Source organism: Oncorhynchus mykiss, chromosome 12, assembly GCF_057628025.1.
Source record: "Oncorhynchus mykiss isolate SJ-2025 chromosome 12, ASM5762802v1, whole genome shotgun sequence".
NCBI lineage: Eukaryota > Metazoa > Chordata > Actinopteri > Salmoniformes > Salmonidae > Oncorhynchus > Oncorhynchus mykiss.
The window spans coordinates 65,936,431-65,958,949 of NC_143033.1; the positions used below are offsets into that span (position 1 = coordinate 65,936,431).

General features: G+C 41.7%; 1 protein-coding gene and 1 long non-coding RNA gene across 3 annotated transcripts in view; one reads left to right on the plus strand and one right to left on the minus strand.

The window, feature by feature from the left end:
* Positions 1-226: 226 nt before the first annotated feature.
* The window catches only part of LOC149979257 (uncharacterized), an 80,172-nt gene continuing 57,879 nt past the window's right edge, over positions 227-22,519 (minus strand). The window contains exons 5-6 of the long non-coding RNA XR_016485190.1: positions 4,403-4,521; positions 227-1,004 (exon numbers count right to left, since the gene is read on the minus strand). This is a non-coding gene — a long non-coding RNA (uncharacterized LOC149979257). The remainder of the gene's footprint in view (positions 1,005-4,402; positions 4,522-22,519) is intronic.
* Positions 17,272-19,302, plus strand: LOC118936485 (ferritin, middle subunit). Of its 2 annotated transcripts, none has more exons than XR_016485187.1 (4): positions 17,272-17,558; positions 17,933-18,079; positions 18,310-18,697; positions 18,734-19,302. XR_016485187.1 is itself a non-coding variant. In XM_090193012.1 (4 exons), the coding sequence occupies exons 1-4, from the start codon at positions 17,457-17,459 to the stop codon at positions 19,099-19,101; spliced, it is 531 nt and encodes a 176-aa protein (XP_090049138.1). In that variant the 5' UTR covers positions 17,272-17,456; the 3' UTR covers positions 19,102-19,302. The 2 variants fall into 2 exon arrangements, 1 of the variants encoding a protein (XP_090049138.1); XM_090193012.1 differs by having other exon boundaries at positions 18,310-18,435; positions 18,946-19,302.

Sequence of the window (22,519 nt, forward strand, 5' to 3'; positions counted from 1 at the left end):
CCAGAATGGCTTGCCAAGTGTTTGTTAGCAAGCTGACAGCAGGTTAGGTTTCAACAGCCATTCCAGTAGGGGTTGGAAACTATAGAGAGCTTCTATTGGTCAATCGCACCCTGATATTGCAAAGTATTAGCATAAACGTAATGGTTTCGTTCTGTAAGATGGAACAGTGGGCAGCATTGAATTCAATGGACTGTTCTGAACAACCAATTGAAAAATGGTAATCGCCTTCAGAGGGCTAAATGAATTTTATTTTATTTATTTGTATTTTTTGTTCAACCTTCATTTGACTAGTCAAGCCAGTTAAGAACAAATTCTTATTTACAATGACGGACTACCAAAAGGCAAAAGGTCTCCGGCAGGGACGGGGGCTAAATGAAATACAAATATTTGACAAAACACCCATCACGACGAGAAACACAACACTACATAAAGAGACAACAACATAACAACATGGTAGGCAGTAACATCATTCTGTTGTAACAGATAGGCTTACATTATTCAGTGTTTATACATCCTTGGCTGAGTACCAGTGGAAAGTTAGGGACAACAAGATAATGTTTTGAGTTCATGATCTAGCTAATGATTAGCACACTGGGGTAAATGTAGATGGGCAACCCCATGCAACAGGTTATCATGCTTATTGCTAAATAACACACTTGCCTGATAATATGGACTGATATGGTATTGGGCTCATTTCTAGAAGGGAAAATTATATTTTAGATGGTGTTAGGATACTTTTATTTTCATTCAATTTGTAGTAATAAAATGTGTCTGAAAAGTCCAAAGTAATTAGAATCTCTGTTTCCAGGTAGACAAACACAATACTTTTATTCATAACAGAATCTTCAGCCTATTAGGACTGGACATGATTTCCTATACAACGGATGGGTCCCATTTAGTCTGGCGAAAACCAAACAGTGCATTCCACAGTAAGAACCTCATACCAACGGTCAAGCATGGTGGTGGTAGTGTGATGGATTGGGGATGCTTTGATGCCTCAGGACCTGGAAATGCAAAAAATAGGGAAAATCAGAATGGTGGAAAATACTGTTGTACGGCACTGTATATGTACACTGAGTGTATAAAACATTTAGAACAACTTCCTGATGTTGAGTTAAAAACGCCACTTTTTTCCCTCAGAACATCCTCAATTCGTTGGGACAAGGACTCTACAAGGTGTCGAAACATTCTACAGGGATGCTGGCCCATGTTGAGTCCAATGCTTCCCACAGTTGTGTTAAATTGGCTGTATGTCCCTATATGAGGTGGATCATTCTTGATACACACAGGAAACTATTGAGTGTGAAAAACTAAGGGGTTTGGTGGTGATTTTCTAAACTGATAGTTAGACCTACAGTTTTAAGTAATATTGAAAAATATTGTTATGTGAGTTGTGATTGGGGTATATTGGCCAAATGATCAGGAAAGTTGTTGGTGTATTTTCACTCCAACGTTCATCAGAAACAACCACATTACAGCTATTTGTTTAATTAAAAATGCCTTAGTAAGTTACAAGGTTTATGTTACTACTGTTCTCTGCTTCTTCCCTTTTTTTCCTGGTCTCAACACGTTTTTGCCCACTCATCACCGCTCAAGTCTGTTTTCATGGTCATGAGACCTAGTCTCCTTCCACCATTGTCACGGTGATAGCGGAAAAGAATGGCTTTCAGGCTAAAAATGGTGGATATGGGCGGGGGGGGCTCCTCCATAGACACCAATGCAATAGCGGTCCGCTTAGTCCTTGACTTCCATTTAAACAGAACCATTGAGGGAGTGGAACATCTTGCTTCCTCTTTTGTCTCTGCTTGAGACTCCAGAATGCTGAGTCACAATGACAATGCAGAAATACAGCCAGGGCAGAGCCTGAGTCATTCCATGCTGTAGTACAACCAACGGGAGGTTATGACAGGAAAAAGAGTGGGAAGGAGGGAGAGAAATAGGAATAGAGGGGAGGGGGAAAGAGTACAGACTAAAAACGCTGTGTCACCCTTCAGAAGAGTTCTGTAATGGTTAATCATTTATAGTATTACTATCACTTCTGTTTATAACTTTAACTTAAGAACATTCTTAGTTTGAACGATAAAATTGTAATGCTAAGAGATGGATGAAAATGCACAGGGTGGGTACCTGGAGGAAAGTAGAGGAGGGTCATGCTTTTTCTATTTCAGTCAAGGGGAGGGTTTAGTATTTTTAAATCTAGTCCAGGGGACGGTCATGTAATTTGTAATTGATGAAATTTCAATATTTCTCAGTGTTTTAGAATTAGTTGCTTATTAGGCTACATATCGATGCCCGATTCCACCTGATTCTCTGCTGGGTGTGAAATATGACGTGTGCCTATAGGTTATTTAGCGTGGTCTCAATCAAATGGTTCATGGCCTATAGGCTACAGGCTACGAAGTGCATCCTCAGAGAAGCAATGTGTAAAGTTATATTTCTAAGATAGCTGCTGGGATAGCGTAAATAAAACTAGACTGCATTACACACTACAACGGATATTCCAACCCTGAGGCCTGCTCTGCCCTTGCTGATCAAAACCGTATTTTTTGCTGCCTAACCAATGCTGTGCTGTGTAAGCCTACAGTGGCAGTTCAGGAGGAGAGTCAAAGAATTCCTCAGAAATTAATTTTTGATTAGGGCCTTGTCCAAAAAATGCAATATCTTGCGCGTAGACTAGCCTGTAGCCTATGTTCTGTTCAGTTTGAGAAGGAGAGCATTTGAGGAACGGAGGTCAACTTTGATAGCTTGCTACTACTATAATTGTTTTTAAGAAAAACAATATGTTTCTTGCCCATGATGAATTTATCCAAGTTACTGACATCACAACAAGCCAGATTTTAGTCACTTACATTGTGGTGCTGAAACTTGAAGCAGCAGTCGAGGCACAATCAATTGGAAATGGACAGCTGATAGTGCTGAAAATTGGCAACTAAGAGTAGGAATAATTCATTTAAACCGTCTTCATTTAATTAGACTTTACTAACAACAAGAGTGCTTTGTGTTGTAGCCTATTTCTTTCTGTTTAAGAAACAAGAGGTAGCTCTACCTGATTGACAGACAGAATTGGGCTATAGGCTGCTATATCCATAGATTTGTCTTTCAATTCCTCCACCCACCATGCATTCTTTAAATAGCCTCCCTCCAAGTCAGTGAAGGACTGTTAAGTTAAAACCAGTACTGGAATTGAGCGGGTATGAGAGGGTATGCCATAGGCCTACCTTTTATTGAAGAAAATTTCAAAAAGAAAATGGCTACCATAAAACAGATCCGATTACATACAGTGATCTATAACAGCACTTTGGTCCGTTATGCTTTATGCAAAAAACAACTTGAAAATACCCTGGAAAGACATGACTTCGATCCATATGGGAATGTCATTGTTTAGTTTCTTTGACATTCAGAGTCTGAGCTACAATCTCCTATAGTGGAGGAGGCAAACAATGTAATTGGCTTGAGAAGTAATCTAATTCTGTCACTTTCCATTGATTAAGCTATTTACTTTCTGTACAACAGATGTTTAAACCCAGACAGCTTTTAGGGAAACCCTTGTGACCTTCTGTTGTTAAAGAATAGTAGAAGACTGTTAAATCTGCGTCGGTAGGCCTACTGTCTGGGGTGGAAAGGTAGGCCTAACTTTTGAAAGAAAGTACCATAGTCAGATTCCTAACAGGGACCGTTTCGTTGCAAACAAGACACACTGATTTGGCATTGGAGAAATATTATGAGATCACTTATGGGGTAAACTCCCCCCCCCCCAAAAAAATGGGGCCAACATAAAGCTGTTCCAAAAGCAGGCTCAACACCTTACTCCAGCTACACCTGGCAGCAATACAGTTCATTCAGCCTCAATTATTGCCTTTATAAAAAACAAATAGCTGGTATGGCTGACTTGCCAAATCAGATGTTTCTACTGACAATTGAGAAGCACAAATGATGGCATAAGGGGACGACGAGCGGTTAAGAGGCAATGCATAATTTCGATAAAGACATTAATGTGTGAAGTAGAACGAACGTAGTCAATATAACTATTTGTTCAGCACTTTTGAAACGTACAGCGGCAGAATTAAGAACATGGGCCGTTCTTACAGTATTCTCCCTGTGCACCAAGTCAGAACCGTAGGATAAACAAAGGGGGCATATAAGCAGACAATGAAAGCTCTTACAATATTTGTTGATGACATTTCTCTAAAACAGGCTTTAGGCTACATGTGCACCACCAAGTGAGAACAGTAGGCTAAGTTATGAGGGGGAAAAGGACCCAATTATTAGAGTAAGGGACATGGGCTACTAACAGCTTACTACACAGCATACACTTGGTATTACTTTATTAACTACAGTGTGCATATCTCCCTGGCATATTACATAATTTATGAAGCAGCATACAAGGCCTTTCTGGTCTCACCTGTTTGTGCTGTGTTCACATGAACAGGAAGGACAGGAAGGCAGTCCTTCGTGGGCAAATTTTGTCATCAAAGTCTGGCATCCTCTGGATTCATGGTGCTTTCAAGACAACTGGAAACTCTACAAAAAAAAACAAGGTTGAATCAGGAAGTCAGTGTTTTTCAGGTCGGAGCTCCAGAAAGATGCCTGAGTTCCCAACATGGAATTCCAAGTAGGATGACCATTCAAAACGTTTTTTCCCAGTCTGAGCTTTCTGAGTTCCCAGTTGTCTTGAACTCACTGAAGTCTGAGATCTCCCAGTTCCAAGTTTCTAGTTGTTTTGAACTCAGCCATTGGCATGGCCAATGTTGAATGTTTATCCTTTTAAGCTTAGAAAAGTGAACCTTAACCCCAGACTTGGACCACAAACCAACTCCACTGAACAGTAGTCTAGTGATTGCTTTGCAATGCTTGCAGTCAGCCACTGATTCCTTCCAAACCACTCATTGTTGAATTTGTGATTACCAATTTGATGTGCAATGTTTATGTCCAATGGCCGATTAGCACCGATACGTTTTATCTATAATTTCTCTTCACAACACTTCATAAGGTTGCTGCTGACGAGCAACAGTTGAGGTGACAGCAAATACAGGAACATTTGTCCATTTGTGAGACTATGAAAATGACTCAAAATCTCAATCCACCTGATCTGAATCATGGATTACTATCTCTCCTAAGCATTACACATTCTTTAGTCAAAAACGAAAAATTTTCGCAAAGAAAAAGAACGCTAGGTATGTCACAGGCCTTTTGCAACACCGGTTTAAGCATACAGTAAGACTCCCTCACTCCCAAAAGTCTGAAGGGGCAAAACTTAGTTTGCGCTCATAATGAAAACATTAGGCTATAAAGTTAGGTTCAGTCTAAGAATTGGTCAAAGTAACAGAGAGCAGAGCACACGCTTCAAGGGCTTTCTATGTTCAAAGACCCTTTCCCCCGTTTGCAGCATCGTTATAATTAAAAAGCTATGATTTATAGAGCCGGTTTTGGGTTACATACTTGAAAAAAGGGGATTGTGTTCTCAAACATCTGGATTAGCATACTAGGCCATGACAGACTAGGGATCGTTTAAATGTTCCAAGTCTGTTGTCAGAATAATAGTGCTGAAATAGGATCCGGCCCTCCATGTCCATGTAAATCGTATATATGTATACATTTCTTTACAAAAAAACATGGCCAAAAACAATTTACAACTTAACATTTACATTACAATGTTGCAAGGCAAATTAATAAAACAGGGGATACGTACTGAACATGAAAACAGAACAATACTACCTAATGACTGAGGCTACTGAGTGCTAATTAAAGGGAAGGTGATGATGAAGTCCAGGTGTGCGTAATAATGGGGAGCAGGTGTGCGTAATGATGGGAAATAGGTGTGCGTAAAATGGTTGCCAGGGCATGTGGTTAGTAGAACGGCAAAGTTGAGCGCTGGAGAGAGGGAGCGGGAGTAGGTGTGACAGTACCCCCTCCCGACGATGCCGACCAGGAGGACGGCCCTAGGGCAAAGAGAAGGCCGGTCCGGATGGCGGAGATGGAAATCCTGGACAATGTTGGGGTCTAGGATGTCGTCATCCGAAACCCAACAGCTTTCCTCTGGGCCGCACCCCTCCCAGTCCACCAGGTACTGAAGCTGACGTTGGGAGTCCAATAGGGACCTGACGGCATAGGTAGGGGTCCCATCAATGTTCAGTTGAGGCGGAGTGGTGTCATGGGGGACGCATCAGCCAGTGGACCACCGACCTGAGGAGGGTAACATGACAAAAGGTTAAGATCTGGTAGTTGGTGGGGAGTTGAAAATGGTAAGTTACCTCATTGACCCTTCGGAGGACCGTGAAGGGCCCCACAAACTGGGGGGGCTCAGCTTCCGGCAGGGCAGGCGGAGCTGGAAGTTCCTTGTGGAGCGCCAGATGCAATCACCAGGAAGGGACACAGGAGCCGGTCTGCCTGATCCTTCTGACGGTGGACTGCGTGCCGGAACCACTCATCGACTGCAGGGGCATCGGTCTGGCTCGGAGTCCACGTACTCCACCTAGGGAAAGAACCGGGCCCACTCCAACTGTCAGTCATGGCAGTGACTCCCTCGGAACCTCCCCAGATCCTGGTTGGTCCTGTCTACCTGCCCGTTGGACTGAGGCCGGTATCCGGATTTGAGTTTGGCTGTGGCCCCCAGCTTCTCCATGAAGGCTCTCCATAACCGCTACATGAATTGGTGGCCACGGTCAGGTATGGAGAGCCATGCTAGTGGTATCGAGGTGGTGGAGAATGCGGAGGACCTCCTCCATGGCCGTACCCAGTTGCGCCAACTGGTCGTGGTGTTCCGGTGGAGTAGATGACCCTGTTCCCAGACCTTCTGGATGATGGTTTTCTTATCTACTGCTTCCATATTGAGAGGAAGTATTCTGCCGTGTATACGCAGTGAGTCAGGAAGCATGTGCAAAAAGAGAGTGCAAGGCAAAAATAACAAAACAGGGGATATGTACTGAACAGGAAAACAAACCAATAATGCTTGATGAGAGGCTACTGATGGCTAAATAAAAGGGAAGATGATCAAGTTGATGATAAAGTGCAGGTGTGCGTAACGATGTGGAGGTGTGACACATACATATATTTCCACAAAAATGTATGACATCACACTTGCTCAGATCCAATGTATCCACACCAAATGTTGTTTCTAATTCTTATGAAACTCTACCCCATATGACTTCAAATTGTGTTATGTTGTTTCTGTCTATAGTCAACACACTCTCCATCTTGTTCCAATATCAGTTATTTTTAAGTCTTGGTTCCAATAGTTCATATTTTTTTCTCTCCATAGATTGTGAGTCGGATAGGCTCTCTGCAAGGTTTTGTAAATCTTACTTATCACATGCATATCTTTTTCTAACTCAAATAGGATTCCCTCAACATTGCTTTGATGTCCAAAAGCTTTTAGGCATCATATAGTGTATTCGGAAAGTATTCAGACCCCTTGACTTTTTCCATATTTTGTTACGTTACAGCCTTATTCTAAAATGTATTATAGTTTTTTCCCCCATCAATCTACACACAATTTCCCATAATGACAAAGCAAAAACAGGTTAAGAAATGTTAGCAAATGTATTCAAAAATTAAACATTGAAATATCACATTTACTTAAGTATTCAGCAGTGATGTAAAGTACTTAAGTAAAAATACTTGAAAGTACGACTTATCTGTACTTTACGATTTATATTTTTGACGACTTTATACTTTTACTTCACTACATTCCTAAACAAAATGATATACTTTTTACTCCATATATACCCAAAAGTACTCGTTACACTTTGAATGCTTAGCAGGAGAGGAAAATGGTCTAATTCACACAATTGTCAAAAAGAACATCACCTGTCATCTGTACTTCATCTGATCTGATGACACACTAAATAAATGCTTCATTTGTAAAGAATGTCTGAGGGTTGCAACATCCGTAAATAAATAAAAATATTTCCATGAAAGCTGTACACCACCAGGGTACAAAGATTGTCTTAGGGTCATTTTTGACCCGGCAGTTTTAGAACCATTTACACACCACATAAACCACAAAGACACACACACAATGAGAAATTGAGATTATGTCTGCTACTTATTGAACTCAAGAAAAAATTAAAACTCTCTTTTTTTTTATCTGAAGAAGGAAATGGGGAAGAATACAACCCAGAGCGCGATGCATCATCTTCAGATGAAGAAATCCCCCAAGCTGAAAGAGAGACATTTTTATCAAAGAATAGCAAAATAACATGGTCCTTGTCACCATATGACAACCAGGGCAGGATGGCAGCACAAAATGTCATAAGGACGACCCCAGGGCCCACTAGACATGCAGTTGCCCATGCCCAGGACATCACCTCAACATTCTACATGTTCATCACACCAGCCATCGAAAAAAATCATCCTGGAGATGACAAATTTGGAGGGTTTCCGTAAATATGGAGACAACTGGAAAAGAATGGATGAGATTGATCTGTGTGCCTAAATAGGGATGCTGAATCTTAGCTGGTGTGTATAGGTACCGAGACGAAGCTACATATAGTCTCTGGGATGCAGAGAGTGGAAGGGCGATTTTCAATGCCACGATGCCACTGAAAGTCTTTCACACTTTCTCAAGAATGCTACGATTTGATAACCATGAGAAAAGACCTGCAAGACGTATGGGAGACAAACTGGCGGCCATAAGAGAGGTCTGGGAGAAGTGGGTGGAGTTTCCTCCATACCTGTAATATCATTGATTTATGTCACTGTTTTCTGTGACACTGATACTTATTACTGATAGTAATCTCTTTTGTCAAAAGGTAGCTGTCCTTTCCGGCAGCATATTCCCAGCAAGCCAGCAAAGTATGGCATCAAGATATGGGTGGCCTGTGACGCACAATCCAGCTACGCTTGGAAGATGCAAGTCTATACAGGAAGCCGACCGGTGGGGGCCCAGAGAAGAACCAGGGGATGGGGGTTGTGCTTGATGTGACAAATCGACTAATGGGGCACAATGTCACGTGTGACAATTTCTTCACCTCTTATGAACTCCGCCAGCAGCTCCTGAAGACGAAGAGCACCATGGTTGGCACAGTTATAAAGAACATGCCTGAGCTCCCCCCTGCACTCCTCGCTACAAGGGAGAGAAAGGCCTTCTCATCAAAGTTTGCCTTCGTGATATGGAACAAGATCAACCCTACTTAGATGCCTGATAAGCAGAACAAGAGGAGGGTGTTCCTGGAGCAGCTGGGAAATGCACTTGTAACCCACACATTCAAAGAAGGGAGCACCTCCCCCGCACAACAGCCTCTACAGTGCTTGTGAAAGATGTTCAGGGGGCTGAATCCACCTGAGGCTGCAGCTGGGCCAGGCAAGAGGAGGAGATGCCAATTCTTCCCCCCAAAGAAGGACTGTAAAACAAATACTATGTGCGGCACATGTCAGAAATACATCTACAAAGTCCATGCACACACATGCATACTGTCCTACATGTGATAATTTGATCTGATTGATTTATATTGATGTTTTTGTTTTGTATCTATGATCTTATTTTATTCTTATTTATTGTTGTTGATACACCTTGTGGGTGGGGGCAAAGGTTAAAAAATGAGAGGACTAGTATTTTGTAGTTTAATTCCTCATTATACAGTATATAAGAATATATCACTGTTTCCAAAAACATTCAAGACTATTATTATTTCCCTTCAATAGAATACATTCAAAACTACTCTCTGCACATTTCTGCTACTTTCTTAGGCTATACAAGTGCAATCTCTTGCAAAAAAATGTACATCTACGCAGTACCTTTAGCAATAATAATAATAATAATCCTCTACTTTATTAAAGAACACAATTATGACAGTTGAGGTGTAATAAGAACAAGTGGTGTCAACTGATTAAATGCAGTCTTTCTGCATTGTGAAGAGGGAAACCCCAGATATTCACAAAGTTTGTGACGCATGATAGGTTGCTACTTCATGCAAAATAGATTTGGGGTTTAAAATACAATTAACCTGCTTTATTTTAGGGGTTTAGTGAAGGTGGGGCATTGTTTAACCTTAGGACTAGGGGAGTATACAGAATGTTAAGACTACACAAGGGTTAAGTGTATTTAAAACAAAATACTTTTTGACTTTTACTCAAGTGGGATTTTACTGGGTGAGTTTCACTTTAACTTGAGTCATTTTCTATTACGGTATCTTTACTTTTACTAAAGTATAACAATTGGGTACTTTTTCAACCACTGATAATCAGACCCTTTACTCAATACTTTGCTGAAGCACCTTTGGCAGCGATTACAGCCTCAAGTCTTCTTGGGTGTAACGCTACAAGCTTTGCAAACCTGTATTTGGGAGGTTTGCTTAAGTTCGTTGTCCTGTTGGAAGGTGAACCGTCGCCCAATCTGAGGTCTTGAGCTCTCTGGAGCAGGTTTTCATCAAGGATCTCTCTGTAATTCTGCTCTGTTCAGCTTTCCCTCGACCCTGACTAGTGTCCCAATCCCTGCCACTGAAAAACATCCCCACAGCATGCTGCTGCCACCACCATGCTTCACCGTAGGGATGGTGCCAGGTTTCCTCCAGATGTGACGCTTGGCATTCAGGCCGGAGTTCATTCTTGGTTTCATCAGACCAGATAATCTTGCCTCATGGTCTAAGAGTCCTTGAGGTGCCTTTTGGCAAACTCCAAGTGGGCTGTCAAGTGCCTTTTACTGAGATAGCTGATACTTTGCTCCGTCAAAATATAAACTTCACATTTTGTTAATATTAAGACAAGTATTTGTAGAAAAAAAGTTGATTGTACCATCTTTTAAGAATCCCTGAGCTCTAAAACAGCAACATTTTTCTCTCTGCCTCATTGGAAAAAAATCCATAGATTTAGATATCATATAACCAAAGAATGTTGTTATCCAGCATTTCTCGATATTACAGGCTTTGCCTAATCAAAACACTGCAATAAATTCTACAACTAACCTGGTATTGGCTGTACTCTCTTCGTTCCCAATTCTGGAAACCAGTTACCTTAAACATGTCCAGTTGCAGGTGGTTCTACAAATACCAGAGAAAATGCAGGTGGATAGAAAATAAAAATATATTTCTTAGTTTTCTCTAGTGTTTGTGCATTTGCCTGTTGCCTTTTCTTTGCAAGTTTTGCCTTACACAATCTAGTGCAGGAGTATTCAATTTACCCTACAAGAACTAGAGTCTGCTGGTTTTCTGTTCTACCTGATAATTAATTACACACACCTGGTGTCCCAGGTCTAAATCAGTCCCTGATTAGAGGGGAACAATGGAACTGGCTTCTAGGTCCAGAGTTGAGTTTGAGGGGTATAGTGCATTTTAAAGTTGAAGAGCACCAACCACAGATACACATGCTCACTAGACCATCTCGAAGACTAAATTCAATATAGAATCAGTGTGATGAGGTGACAAAGAGATTTTTTACTATTGCAACATGCAGTGAATAGAATTCTGTTGTTCTCTGGTTTAGAAATCAAACTCTGGTTCTCTTATTGCAGATCAAATTGTTTACATTTTTCCTAATTGTATTATAGAAGACATTGTAATGCAAGGTATGCTACAGTATATGTGTAAGATATGCTGTATTGGCTAATTTGCATATGCAGCTTAGTTTTTTAACCTCCATTCTAGCATACATGACACACACATCTTTCAATCTACATGCTTTTATCTGACTTTCTAGCCAAAACATGATTTTTTAAAAATGTCACATTTTCTTATTTCAGTCTTTGGGAGTTCATCAAACACGTACCGCAAGCAATTTGAGTTTTCAAACCTCGTTTGAGGCTGTGTTTACAATCTAGATAGAGGCAGTGTTAAACTACACCTTTTATGAGAAAATGTGCAAGAATTGAAGGTGCCATCACATTTTATAGTTATTATAAGAATGTTTTACTGTCATATACAAAAAATCTGCTCCCCCCTCGATGGGGATCGATCAACTTCACATTTTCCCGGCTTCCGCCCACAACCTATAGTTGCATATTTGCATTTTTGAATGAATACTTGAGAGAGTAGCCCCCCCATTCACATTCTATTCCATATTCTGAGCCATAGGCCTATCCAGGCCTTTACACTTAATGTAGTTGGTCCAAAGGTGGCATCTCAACACTCACTTTAATTGTATTGATAATGTATTTCTATCCCAGTTCACTTTCACTACAACAAAGTAATCAGCCTCTCTGTTTTCAGCTAGACTAACACAATACTTGTTTAATTTTATTAAATATAGAATCTTCAGCTTATTAGGACTGGACATGATTTCCTTTACAACCATGTATGTATGTACGTATGTTTGTATACTTTTAAATTAATTGATAGTGCAATTAAAGTGTGTAATCAAGTCAGAAGCTTCCTGACATTGAGTGCCTCGACTCCTATTAAGTTAATTGAGTATTAGACATTAGACATTTTGTGCCATATTCTGGTCTAGTGGTAATGCTGCTGACTCTGGACCACACATGACCCTTTGCGGCATGGATTCAAACCCTGCCTATGCTTCCTATCTGTATCTTATCTCAATAAAGAGAGAGAAAATACTAATATATATAAAGAAATTAGTAATCTCCAGACCATATACTACCCAAACATGGTGAAGGGAACACATCCTAGATCTGAATGAAGGAAATATTCTTATTAAATACTTTTTTCTTTACATAGTTGAATGTGACGACAACAAAATCACACAAAAATGATCAATGGAAATCAAATTTATCAACCCATGGAGGTCTGGATTTGGAGTCACACTCAGAAGTGGAAAACCACACTACAGGCTGATCCAACTTTTATGCAATGTCCTTAAAACAAGTCAAAATGAGGCTCAGTAGTGTGTGTGGCCTCCACGTACCTGTATGACCTCCCTACAATGCCTGGGCATGCTCCTGATGAGGTGGTGGATGGTCTCCTGAGGGATCTCTTCCCAGACCTGGACTAAAGCATCCGCCAACTCCTGGACAGTCTGTGGTGCAACGTGGCGTTGGTGGATGGAGCGAGACATGATGTCCCAGATGTGCTCAATTGGATTCAGGTCTGGGGAACGGGCGGGCCAGTCCATAGCATCAATGCCTTCCTCTTGCAGGAACTGCTGACACACTCCAGCCACATGACGTCTAGCATTGTCTTGCATTAGAAGGAACCCAGGGCCAACCGCACCAGCATATGGTCTCACAAGGGGTCTGAGGATCTCATCTCGGTACCTAATTTCAGTCAGGCTACCTCTGGTGAGCACATGGAGGGCTGTGCGGCCCCTCAAAGAAATGCCACCCCACACCATGACTGACCCATCACCAAACCGGTCATGCTGGAGGATGTTGCAGGCAGCAGAACATTCTCCACAGCGTCTCCAGACTGTCACGTCTGTCACATGTGCTCAGTGTGAACCTGCTTTCATCTGTGAAGGGCACAGGGCGCCAGTGGCGAATTTGCCAATCTTGGTGTTCTCTGGCAAATTCTCTGCCAAACGTTCTACACGGTGTTGGGCTGTAAGCACAACCCCCACCTGTGGATGTCGGGCCCTCATACCACCCTCATGGAGTCTGTTTCTGACCGTTTGAGCAGACACATGCACATTTGTGGCCTGTTGGAGGTCATTTTGCAGGGCTCTGGGAGTGCTCCTCCTTGCACAAAGGCGGAGGTAGCAGTCCTGCTGCTGGGTTGTTGCCCTCCTACGGCCTCCTCCACGTCTCCTGATATACTGGCCTGTCTCCTGGTAGCGCCTCCATGCTCTGGACACTACGCTGACAGACACAGCAAACCTTCTTGCCACAGTTCGCATTGATGTGCCATCCTGGATGAGCTGCACTACCTGAGCCACTTGTGTGGGTTGTAGACTCCGTCTCATGCTACCACTAGAGTGAAAGCACCGCCAGCATTCAAAAGTGACCAAAACATCAGCCAGGAAGCATAGGAACTGAGAAGTGGTCTGTGGTCACCACATGCAGAACCACTCCTTCATTGGGGGTGTCTTGCTAATTGCCTATATTCAATTTGCACAACAGCATGTGAAATTTATTGTCAATCAGTGTTGCTTCCTAATTGGATAGTTTGATTTCACAGAAGTGTGATTGACTTGGAGTTACATTGTGTTGTTTAAGTGTTCCCTTAATTTTTTTGAGCAGTGTATGTAGAATAATGGGTTTTGACATTGGTGGTGACTTTCTGAACTGTTATAGTTAGACCAACAGTTTAAAGTAATACAGAAAAATATTGGTATTTGAGTTCTGATTGACTAAATTGACAACATTTTCTGGAAATTTGTTGTATTTTCCCGTCAATTCACCAAAAACAACCATTCACGGCTATTTGTTTTAAAATGCCTTAGTAAGTTACACAGTATATGTAAATTGCATAGTATAGTATATGTTCCTGCTGTTCTCTCCTTCAAATCTGGTATCAGCCGGTCTTCGCCCATTCATCACCCCTCATGTCTGTTTCTGCAGTCACAAAACTCTGCCTCCTTCCACATTGTCACTGTGATAACAGAACAGAACTACCTCGAGACCAACGATGGTTGATAAATGAAGATAGTTAACTCAGGATGTTTACCACTGTCTGCTTTAGGAGGTGGCTCCTTAAGCAGACATCAATGTGATAGTGCGATGACTTCCTATTAGGGGGGAGAGGAATGTAGGAGTGGGCTGTCTCGCTTCCTCTTCCATCTCTGCTTGAGACTCCAGAATGCTGAGTCACAATGATAAGGCAGAAATACAGCCAGGGCAGAGCCTGAGTCATTCCATACTATAGTAGAACCAACAGGAGGTTATGACAGGAATAAGCAGGGGTGCTAATTTCACTGGTGACATAAATTTTTGTCCTCTCCCCAGTTTTATCATTGGAATGTGATACAAAACGAGGCAACGGTGTGCTTTTGAACCATGCAGATGCCTCCGAGCAGTCGGGTAGGCTGTTTGCTGTGTTTATTCGACCCCAAAAATATATAAATATATATGTCCCCTCCACATCTAAAACCAATGTTGCTCCCCTGGTAAAAATAGTGGGAGGGAGCAATTGGGAGAGAGGGGAAGGGGGAAAGAGTACAGACTAAAAACACTGTGTCACCCTTCAGAACTTAAATAGAAAGAGTTATGTAATGGTTAATCATTTACAGTATTACTTAGTGTTTATAACTTTGTGCAGCTGGTCACATGATGGACCCTGTCATGACTTTAACAACTTAACACACGTTCTCGGTTTTGAACATTACAGAAAATAATTGCATTAAAAAATGAAGACAATTCTATGTCAATTTCATTTTTAATGCTACGTTTGCCCTTCTGCTAAAATATGGTCACTTAGAACAATCTGGACTCAGGGGTAGACGTAACATAGTAAAAGTACATTCAGGATACTCCCATTAGTATGATATGTTTTGTATGGTTTGTATTAATTTGTGGATGTACATCATCAACATCGTATTATATTTTACTAATTGCAATTTTTACAATATGTTACGATTTGCTAAACATATATCTTACGAATTCCAATTTGTTGTGGCTAACGTTAGCTCGGTGGCTAGGCGCTAGCGTTAGCTAGGTGGCTGAAATTAGCTAGGCTAGGGGTTAAGGTTAGGTCTAAGGTTAAGGTTAGGAGTTAGGTTAAAGGGCAACCTTTGTGATGCTAGACGTTCGCGTTATATGCTCACCCTAAATTATCCTTTAAGCATGACACATCATTTAGTCAACAGGTGAAGAATGCCAAGTATGTCACAGCCCTTTTTGTAACACCAGATTAAACAAACTGATAGATAGAGCCTGTTTTGGCTTACATTTTAGGTGAAAGGGGTCCTGTCCTCAAACAGTTGGAGTAGAGGCACTACCTTACATACTAGGCCAGGAAAGATCAGGGGCTGTAAAATCAGTGGCGGCTGGGGGGAGGAGCTTCCCCATCCATGTAATGTTATTCAATGTGATCTAAAAGGCTAAACTGATCCTAAATCGGCACTCTTACTTTGAGAGGCTTGATGCATACTGCCCCAGAAGACCTAAGTAGTGTCCGATTACCCATTCTAACATACTGTATACTACATACATACTGCATACTATTAGTTCATAGGGCTCCCGAGTGACGCAGCAGTCTAAGTCACCGCATCCCAGTGCAAGCGGCATCACTTTAGAACCTGGTTTGAATCCAGGCTGTATCACATCTGGCTGTGATTGGCCCAGCGTCGTCCGGGTTTGCCTGGAGTAGGCCGAATTTGTTCTTAACTGACTTGCCTAGTTAAATAAAGGTTACATTTGAGTATACTGTAAAAGAACGGTAAACTTCTAGATGAGCTTACTTTCGCTTCGCCAGTCTACCGGAAGCTGATGGTGTTGCTATGCAACGTTACACGTTATAGCATAACTAATTACTAGCTAGACATCATACGATTTCGGGTGTGTTTGTAAATTAAATCTGGAATGCCAGAGTATGCTCTCGGCGTTCGTAAATTCAGAGCGTTGTCAGATTGTCCGTTCGTAAATGTAAAGCGTTTCGCCCTCGGAGAGTTCAGATCCCACACTGGCCGCTCTGGCCGAGGAGTAGGGTTGATCCGAGCATTTTGACCTCAACGGCAGTCAAGAACCCAAGCTAACTGGCTAACTTTGGCTAGCTACTTCCAGTGTCCATTGAGAACGCACAATGACTATACCACTTAGCTAATTCTCATGTATTAATAGCCAACTAACGTTAGGTAGCTAGCTAACATACTGGTTGGTACATACTGCTGTAATGATATGCTATGCGGTTCGTAAGGATAGCGTAGCTAAAACATTGTCAGCCAACATCAGACATAACGTGTAACGGAACTTATTTGAAAAGTCATTACATCGCATTACATCTTAAATAATGTGAAGAGGGGGTTTGTTCTCTGCCCACTTCATTTCATGGATAAAGAATCTTCCATTAAAGATAAACAAATGAACAATGAAAGTTAAATCAGGGTCCATATCAAAAAACATAATATCATAGTCTCTCAGATTAACATTAACAGTTTTCTCTTTAAGATAAAATCTTCTAACTCACTCCAAAATCTTCTGACAAAAGAACATAAGTATACAATATGGAATAAGAAAGACTTAAAACACAAAAACAAGTATTTATTTTTCCAAAACTGGTTTGACAACAACATTATTTGGATTAAACAATTATTGAACAATTATCAAGAATTCATGAGAACACACAATGTTACATTCACTCCTGAGGAATGGGATCGTCATCAAATGATCCGCATAGTTCCTGTTGAATTTCTAAAGGTGATTGGCTACGCTTTGTGAGGGTGGATTTCACTGACGCATTCCGTTTGGAACAATAAATAGAGCGAACAAGGCTCCTTCCAGTTCACAAGTCTGAGAAGACGCATGAAGAAGTTCTTGCTTCAACAGTGATTGAACGGAACTCCTCTGCCTTCGTCCCGCATTATAGAACATTTTGGATTGATAACATAACACTTACCTGAACTATAATAGTAAAATAGTCGAATAAACCCTATTTTTGTACCGTTACTTTAGATATTAAAGAAAATCTGCCAAAATGGAGTCTCAGATCCGCCAGAACTATCACCACGATTGCGAAGCTGCCATCAACCGGATGATCAACTTGGAGATGTTTGCCTCCTACACCTACACTTCAATGGTAAGGAGTCTACCAAGATGACCGTTTTGTTGAGCTACCTGTTATTATGCCTGGGCCTAAATTCCACTTTTCACCTGACTTTTCTGTAGCCAATCACCTCGACTCCGGTACGTACATATTTGAGTTTTACTTGGCAAGGCTGTTAAGATCCTCCAGGTTGGTATAGCATTCAAGTGAATCCGGGAATCTATCCTACCTTGGTCAGAGCGCGTAACAACTCCTTGACAGGTTAATTGTCAGGTTACCAAGTAGACTACAGACTAGACTGATTCATGCATATATCATCAAGCTTAGTTGCCACAACAAGAACATAACGCCCAGTCACGTTCGGCACTTTTTTTTTCTTCTAACCACACTTTTGTTTGTCCACCCAGGCTTTCTATTTCTCCCGTGACGATGTGGCTCTGTCTGGCTTCGCGCATTTCTTCAAGGAGAACAGCGACGAGGAGCGAGAGCACGCCGACAAGCTACTCTCCTTCCAGAACAAGAGAGGTGGACGCATTTTACTCCAGGACATCAAGGTGAGCGCCTGAGCATCGAGGAACACATTTAGATTGTAGACTGATAGGAAATGTCTTGACTCCATGGAGTGTCCAGCGTTAAGTTGATATAGAGAACCTGTAGTCCTAAACATACTGCCTTTAACCACTGAACTGAAACGATGTGAGGGATGTAACTCTGTTCACTTTATCCTGACCTTAACGTCTGCTAGTAGTCCCTAACCCTCCTGTGTTCACTCTGGCCTGTGTAGAAGCCAGAACGTGATGAGTGGGGCAATGGGCTGGAGGCCATGCAGTGTGCTCTGCAGCTGGAGAAGAATGTGAACCAGGCCCTGCTGGACCTGCACAAGATTGCCTCTGGAAAGGTTGACCCCCATGTAAGTTATGGTGAAACCACACATCACATGTATGTATCACATAGAATACAGGTACTGTCCCAGGAGATGATCAGGTTGTTGTAGCTCTGATAACTAATGACAGGATTGTGTGACCTGTTTCTTAACACGCACACAATAGTCCACAGATGCACACTACACACACACAATGCAGCTAATGCATAAGGGGTGGCAGGTCATCTAGTGGTTAGAGCTTTGGGCCAGTAACCAGAAGGTTGCTGGCTCGAATCCCTGAGCTGCCAAGGTAAAAATCTCTTCTGCCCCTGATTAACCCACCAAGGTAAAAATCTCTTCTGCCCCTGATTAACCCACTGTGCCACGTTAGGATGTCATTGTAAATAGGAATTTGTTATCTGACTTGTCTAGTTAAAAAATAAACTGCAGACACCTCATTATCTGCCCTTATGCCATTACCACCAGGCTCTTGTGTGTTACTCTATCTACAATAGTCTGTAGTCATTATCTTTTCTGACCTGTGTTATCCCTCTTTAGCTGTGTGACTTCCTGGAGACCCATTACCTGAATGAGCAGGTGGAGGCCATTAAGAAGCTGGGAGACCACATCACCAACCTCACCAAGATGGATGCTGTCAAAAACAAGATGGCAGAGTACCTGTTTGACAAGCACACCCTGGGAGGCCAGAGCTAAACCACTTCCATCCCCAGGCTACGGCCTCCAGCCTCAGACCAGGACTCCTGGCTTCTCTGATGGATCCTACTGGCTTTACATTTATAGGGGAGAGTGTTAAACTGGTGCAGTGCAACACAGCTGTAACATTGGTGTATCTGTTGACAACACTACTGTATTGGAGGCAAGGCTTCTTGTAAAACAATTAAAAATATCAGTTAAGTTTGTTGCTGTTTTCTAAGTGTTGACCTGTAGTAATGGATGTTGTATCAGTCTATTGAGGTTCTTTGCTCTTTTACTGAGCATCTTCATACCAGTGGTGAATACTGACAATTACCTGACTGAGGGTCATAACAATAGAAGTTTAACATGAGGTTTTATAAAGGATGTTACCTCTCACCACAGAGGGTGTCCTTTACCGTATCTTGTAATAGTGCCATATCAATTAAGGGCCCAGCTGTCAACTCTAGGTCCATAGGAGTGAAATGGGTAACTACAGTTGATATAGACCTTTAATCTGAGCATCACAAGTTTATTATTATACAGCCTAGAGGTCAATCAAACCCTTGCGTCCTGCTTGGTAATTCAGTTAGCAAGTTATGGTATATTTCTCTAGTGATGAATTTCGTCTCTTACTGACACAAAATACGTCTCTAATTCAGGTAATACCCAAAAGTTCCCCTACAGCAAACTATGAACTGAATACTCAAAATAGTAAATCTACAAGCCTCTTGTTCACCATAAGGGGCTTATTGGAGCTGTCATATGGTTGCAAAGCTACTGGTAATTTACTGAAGTCGTTCATTTTGGTAATTGACAGCCAAGCTTCACCTTAATACTTTTAACTGAAAATATTGCTAGACAATTTTTAAGGTGTCCATATAGTAAATGAGTTTCTAGCGGGTAGACCATTTCGTTAAAGGGGAAAATGGCCTAATGAGAAGTGTCTAATCAACAATGGCATTTTCAATAACTAAACTATTTCCTTTTCACAACTGCCGCCAACATTAACAACCTAGAAGTATTGACATGGTAAAATGGAGTACATTTAATTAAAGGATGATAATGGTGTTCACTGAGTTGATTTATATTGAGGGTAATGTTTTGCAGCTTTGTCATTCTATTTGAAAATATATTTTACATGTGAAATCCACACAGGGCCAGATATTTGTGATAATCTGACACCCAAGAAGGCTAATAGATGGCATCTGATTCATTTGCATTTTCCAACATTTGAATTTATGGATCCCTATTAGCTGCTGTCAAGGTATCAGTTACTGGGGCCTCCCGGGTGGCGCAGTGGTTAAGGGCGCTGTACTGGGTTCGCGCCCAGGCTCTGTCGTAACCGGCCGCGACCGGGAGGTCCGTGGGGCGACGCACAATTGGCCTAGCGTCGTCCGGTTTAGGGAGGGATTGGTCGGTAGGGATCTCTTTGTCTCATCGCGCACCAGCGACTCCTGTGGCGGGCCGGGCGCAGTGCGCGCTAGCCAAGGTTGCCAGGTGCACGGTGTAGCCTCCGACACATTGGTGCGGCTGGCTTCCGGGTTGGATGCGCGCTGTGTTAAGAAGCAGTACGGCTGGTTGGGTTGTGTATCGGAGGACGCATGACATTCAGCCTTCGTCTCTCCCGAGCCCATACGGGAGTTGTAGCAATGAGACAAGATAGTAGCTATTACAACAATTGGATACCACGAAATTGGGGAGAAAAAGGGGTAAAATATATTTTTTTTAAATGTAGCAGTTACTCTTTATGGGGTCTAGCAAAATAAAGGCAGTTCTATACAATAACACTAACATTACATTAGATTTCACAACACATTAAGGGTTTGCCCTCAGGCCACTACTCTTCTACAACACAAAATGTATTGCATTTTTGAATTAATAATTGAGTAGCCCAGCATTCACATTCTATTCCATATTTTGAGCCATAGGCCTATCCAAGCCTTTACACATAATGTAGTTGGTCCAAAGTTGGCATCATCATCACTTTAATTGGATTGATAATGTATTTCTATCCCAGTTCACTTTCACTACAACAAAGTAATCAGCCTCTCTGTTTTCAGTTAGACTAACACAATACTTGTTTAATTTGATTCATTATAGAATCTTCACCTTATTAGAACATGATTTCCTTTACAACCATGTATGTATGTACGTATACATGTATACTTGTTATATTAATTGATAGTGCAATTAAAGTGTCATCAAGTCAGCAGCTTCTTGACATTGAGTGCCTCGACTCCTATTAAGTTAATTGAGTATCAGACATTTTGTGACATATTCTGGTCTAGTGGTAATGCTCCTGACTCTGGACCACACATGACCCTTGGTGGCATGGATTCAAACCCTGCCTACGCTTCATATCTGTATTCCTCTAACTTTCTGTCCCCCTCTCTCATTCATAACTTGATATCTCAATAAAGAGAGAGAAAATACTAATATATATAAAGAAATTAGTAATCTCCAGACCATGTACAACCCAAACATGGTGAAGGGAACATAAATAGAATAATGGGTTTTGACATTGGTGGTGACTTTCTGAACTGTTATAGTTAGACCAACAGTTTAAAGTAATACAGAAATATATTGGTATTTGAGTTCTGATTGACTAAATTGACAACATTTTCTGGAAATTTGTTGTATTTTCCCTTCAATTCATCAGAAACAACCATTCACAGCTATTTGTTAAAAAATGCCTTAGTAAGTTACACAGTATATGTAAGTTGCATAGTATAGTATATGTTCCTGCTGTTCTCTCCTTCTTCCCTTCTTCCTTTTCTTCAAATCTGGTATCAGCCGGTCTTCACCCATTCATCACCCCTCATGTCTGTTTCTGCAGTCACAAAACTCCGCCTCCTTCCACCATTGTCACTGTGATAACAGAACAGAACTACCTCGAGACAAACAATGGTGGATAAATGAAGATAGTTAACTCAGGCCGTTTACCACTGTCGGCTTTAGGAGGTGGCTCCTTAAGCAGACAACAATGCGATAGTGCGATGACTTCCTATGGGGGGGATGAAGGAGTGGGCTGTCTCGCTTCCTCTTCCATCTCTGCTTGAGACTCCAGAATGCTGAGTCACAATGACAAGGCAGAAATACAGCCAGGGCAGAGCCTGAGTCATTCCATACTGTAGTAGAACCAACAGGAGGTTATGACAGGAATAAGCAGGGGTGCTAATTTCACTGGGGACAGGGGGGACATGCAATTTTGTCCCCTCCCCAGTTTTATCATTGGAATGTGATACAAAACGAGGCAACGATGTGCTTTAGGACCATGCGGATGCCTCCGAGCAGTCGGGTAGGCTGTTTGCTGTGTTTATTCGACCAAAAATATACAGTGCCTTGCAAAAGTATTCGGCCCCCTTGAACTTTGCGACCTTTTGCCACATTTCAGGCTTCAAACATAAAGATATAAAACTGTATTTTTTTGTGTAGA

What these genes read in the sequence shown, in the direction of transcription:
- LOC118936485 (XM_090193012.1), top strand. Translation starts at nt 17,457, where the DNA reads ATGGAGTCTCAGATCCGCCAGAACTATCACCACGATTGCGAAGCTGCC. An exon ending in TTTTACTCCAGGACATCAAG is followed by an intron (nt 18,080 to 18,309) that starts GTGAGCGCCTGA and finishes TGGCCTGTGTAG; the next exon opens with AAGCCAGAACGTGATGAGTG. An exon ending in CTGGAAAGGTTGACCCCCAT is followed by an intron (nt 18,436 to 18,945) that starts GTAAGTTATGGT and finishes ATCCCTCTTTAG; the next exon opens with CTGTGTGACTTCCTGGAGAC.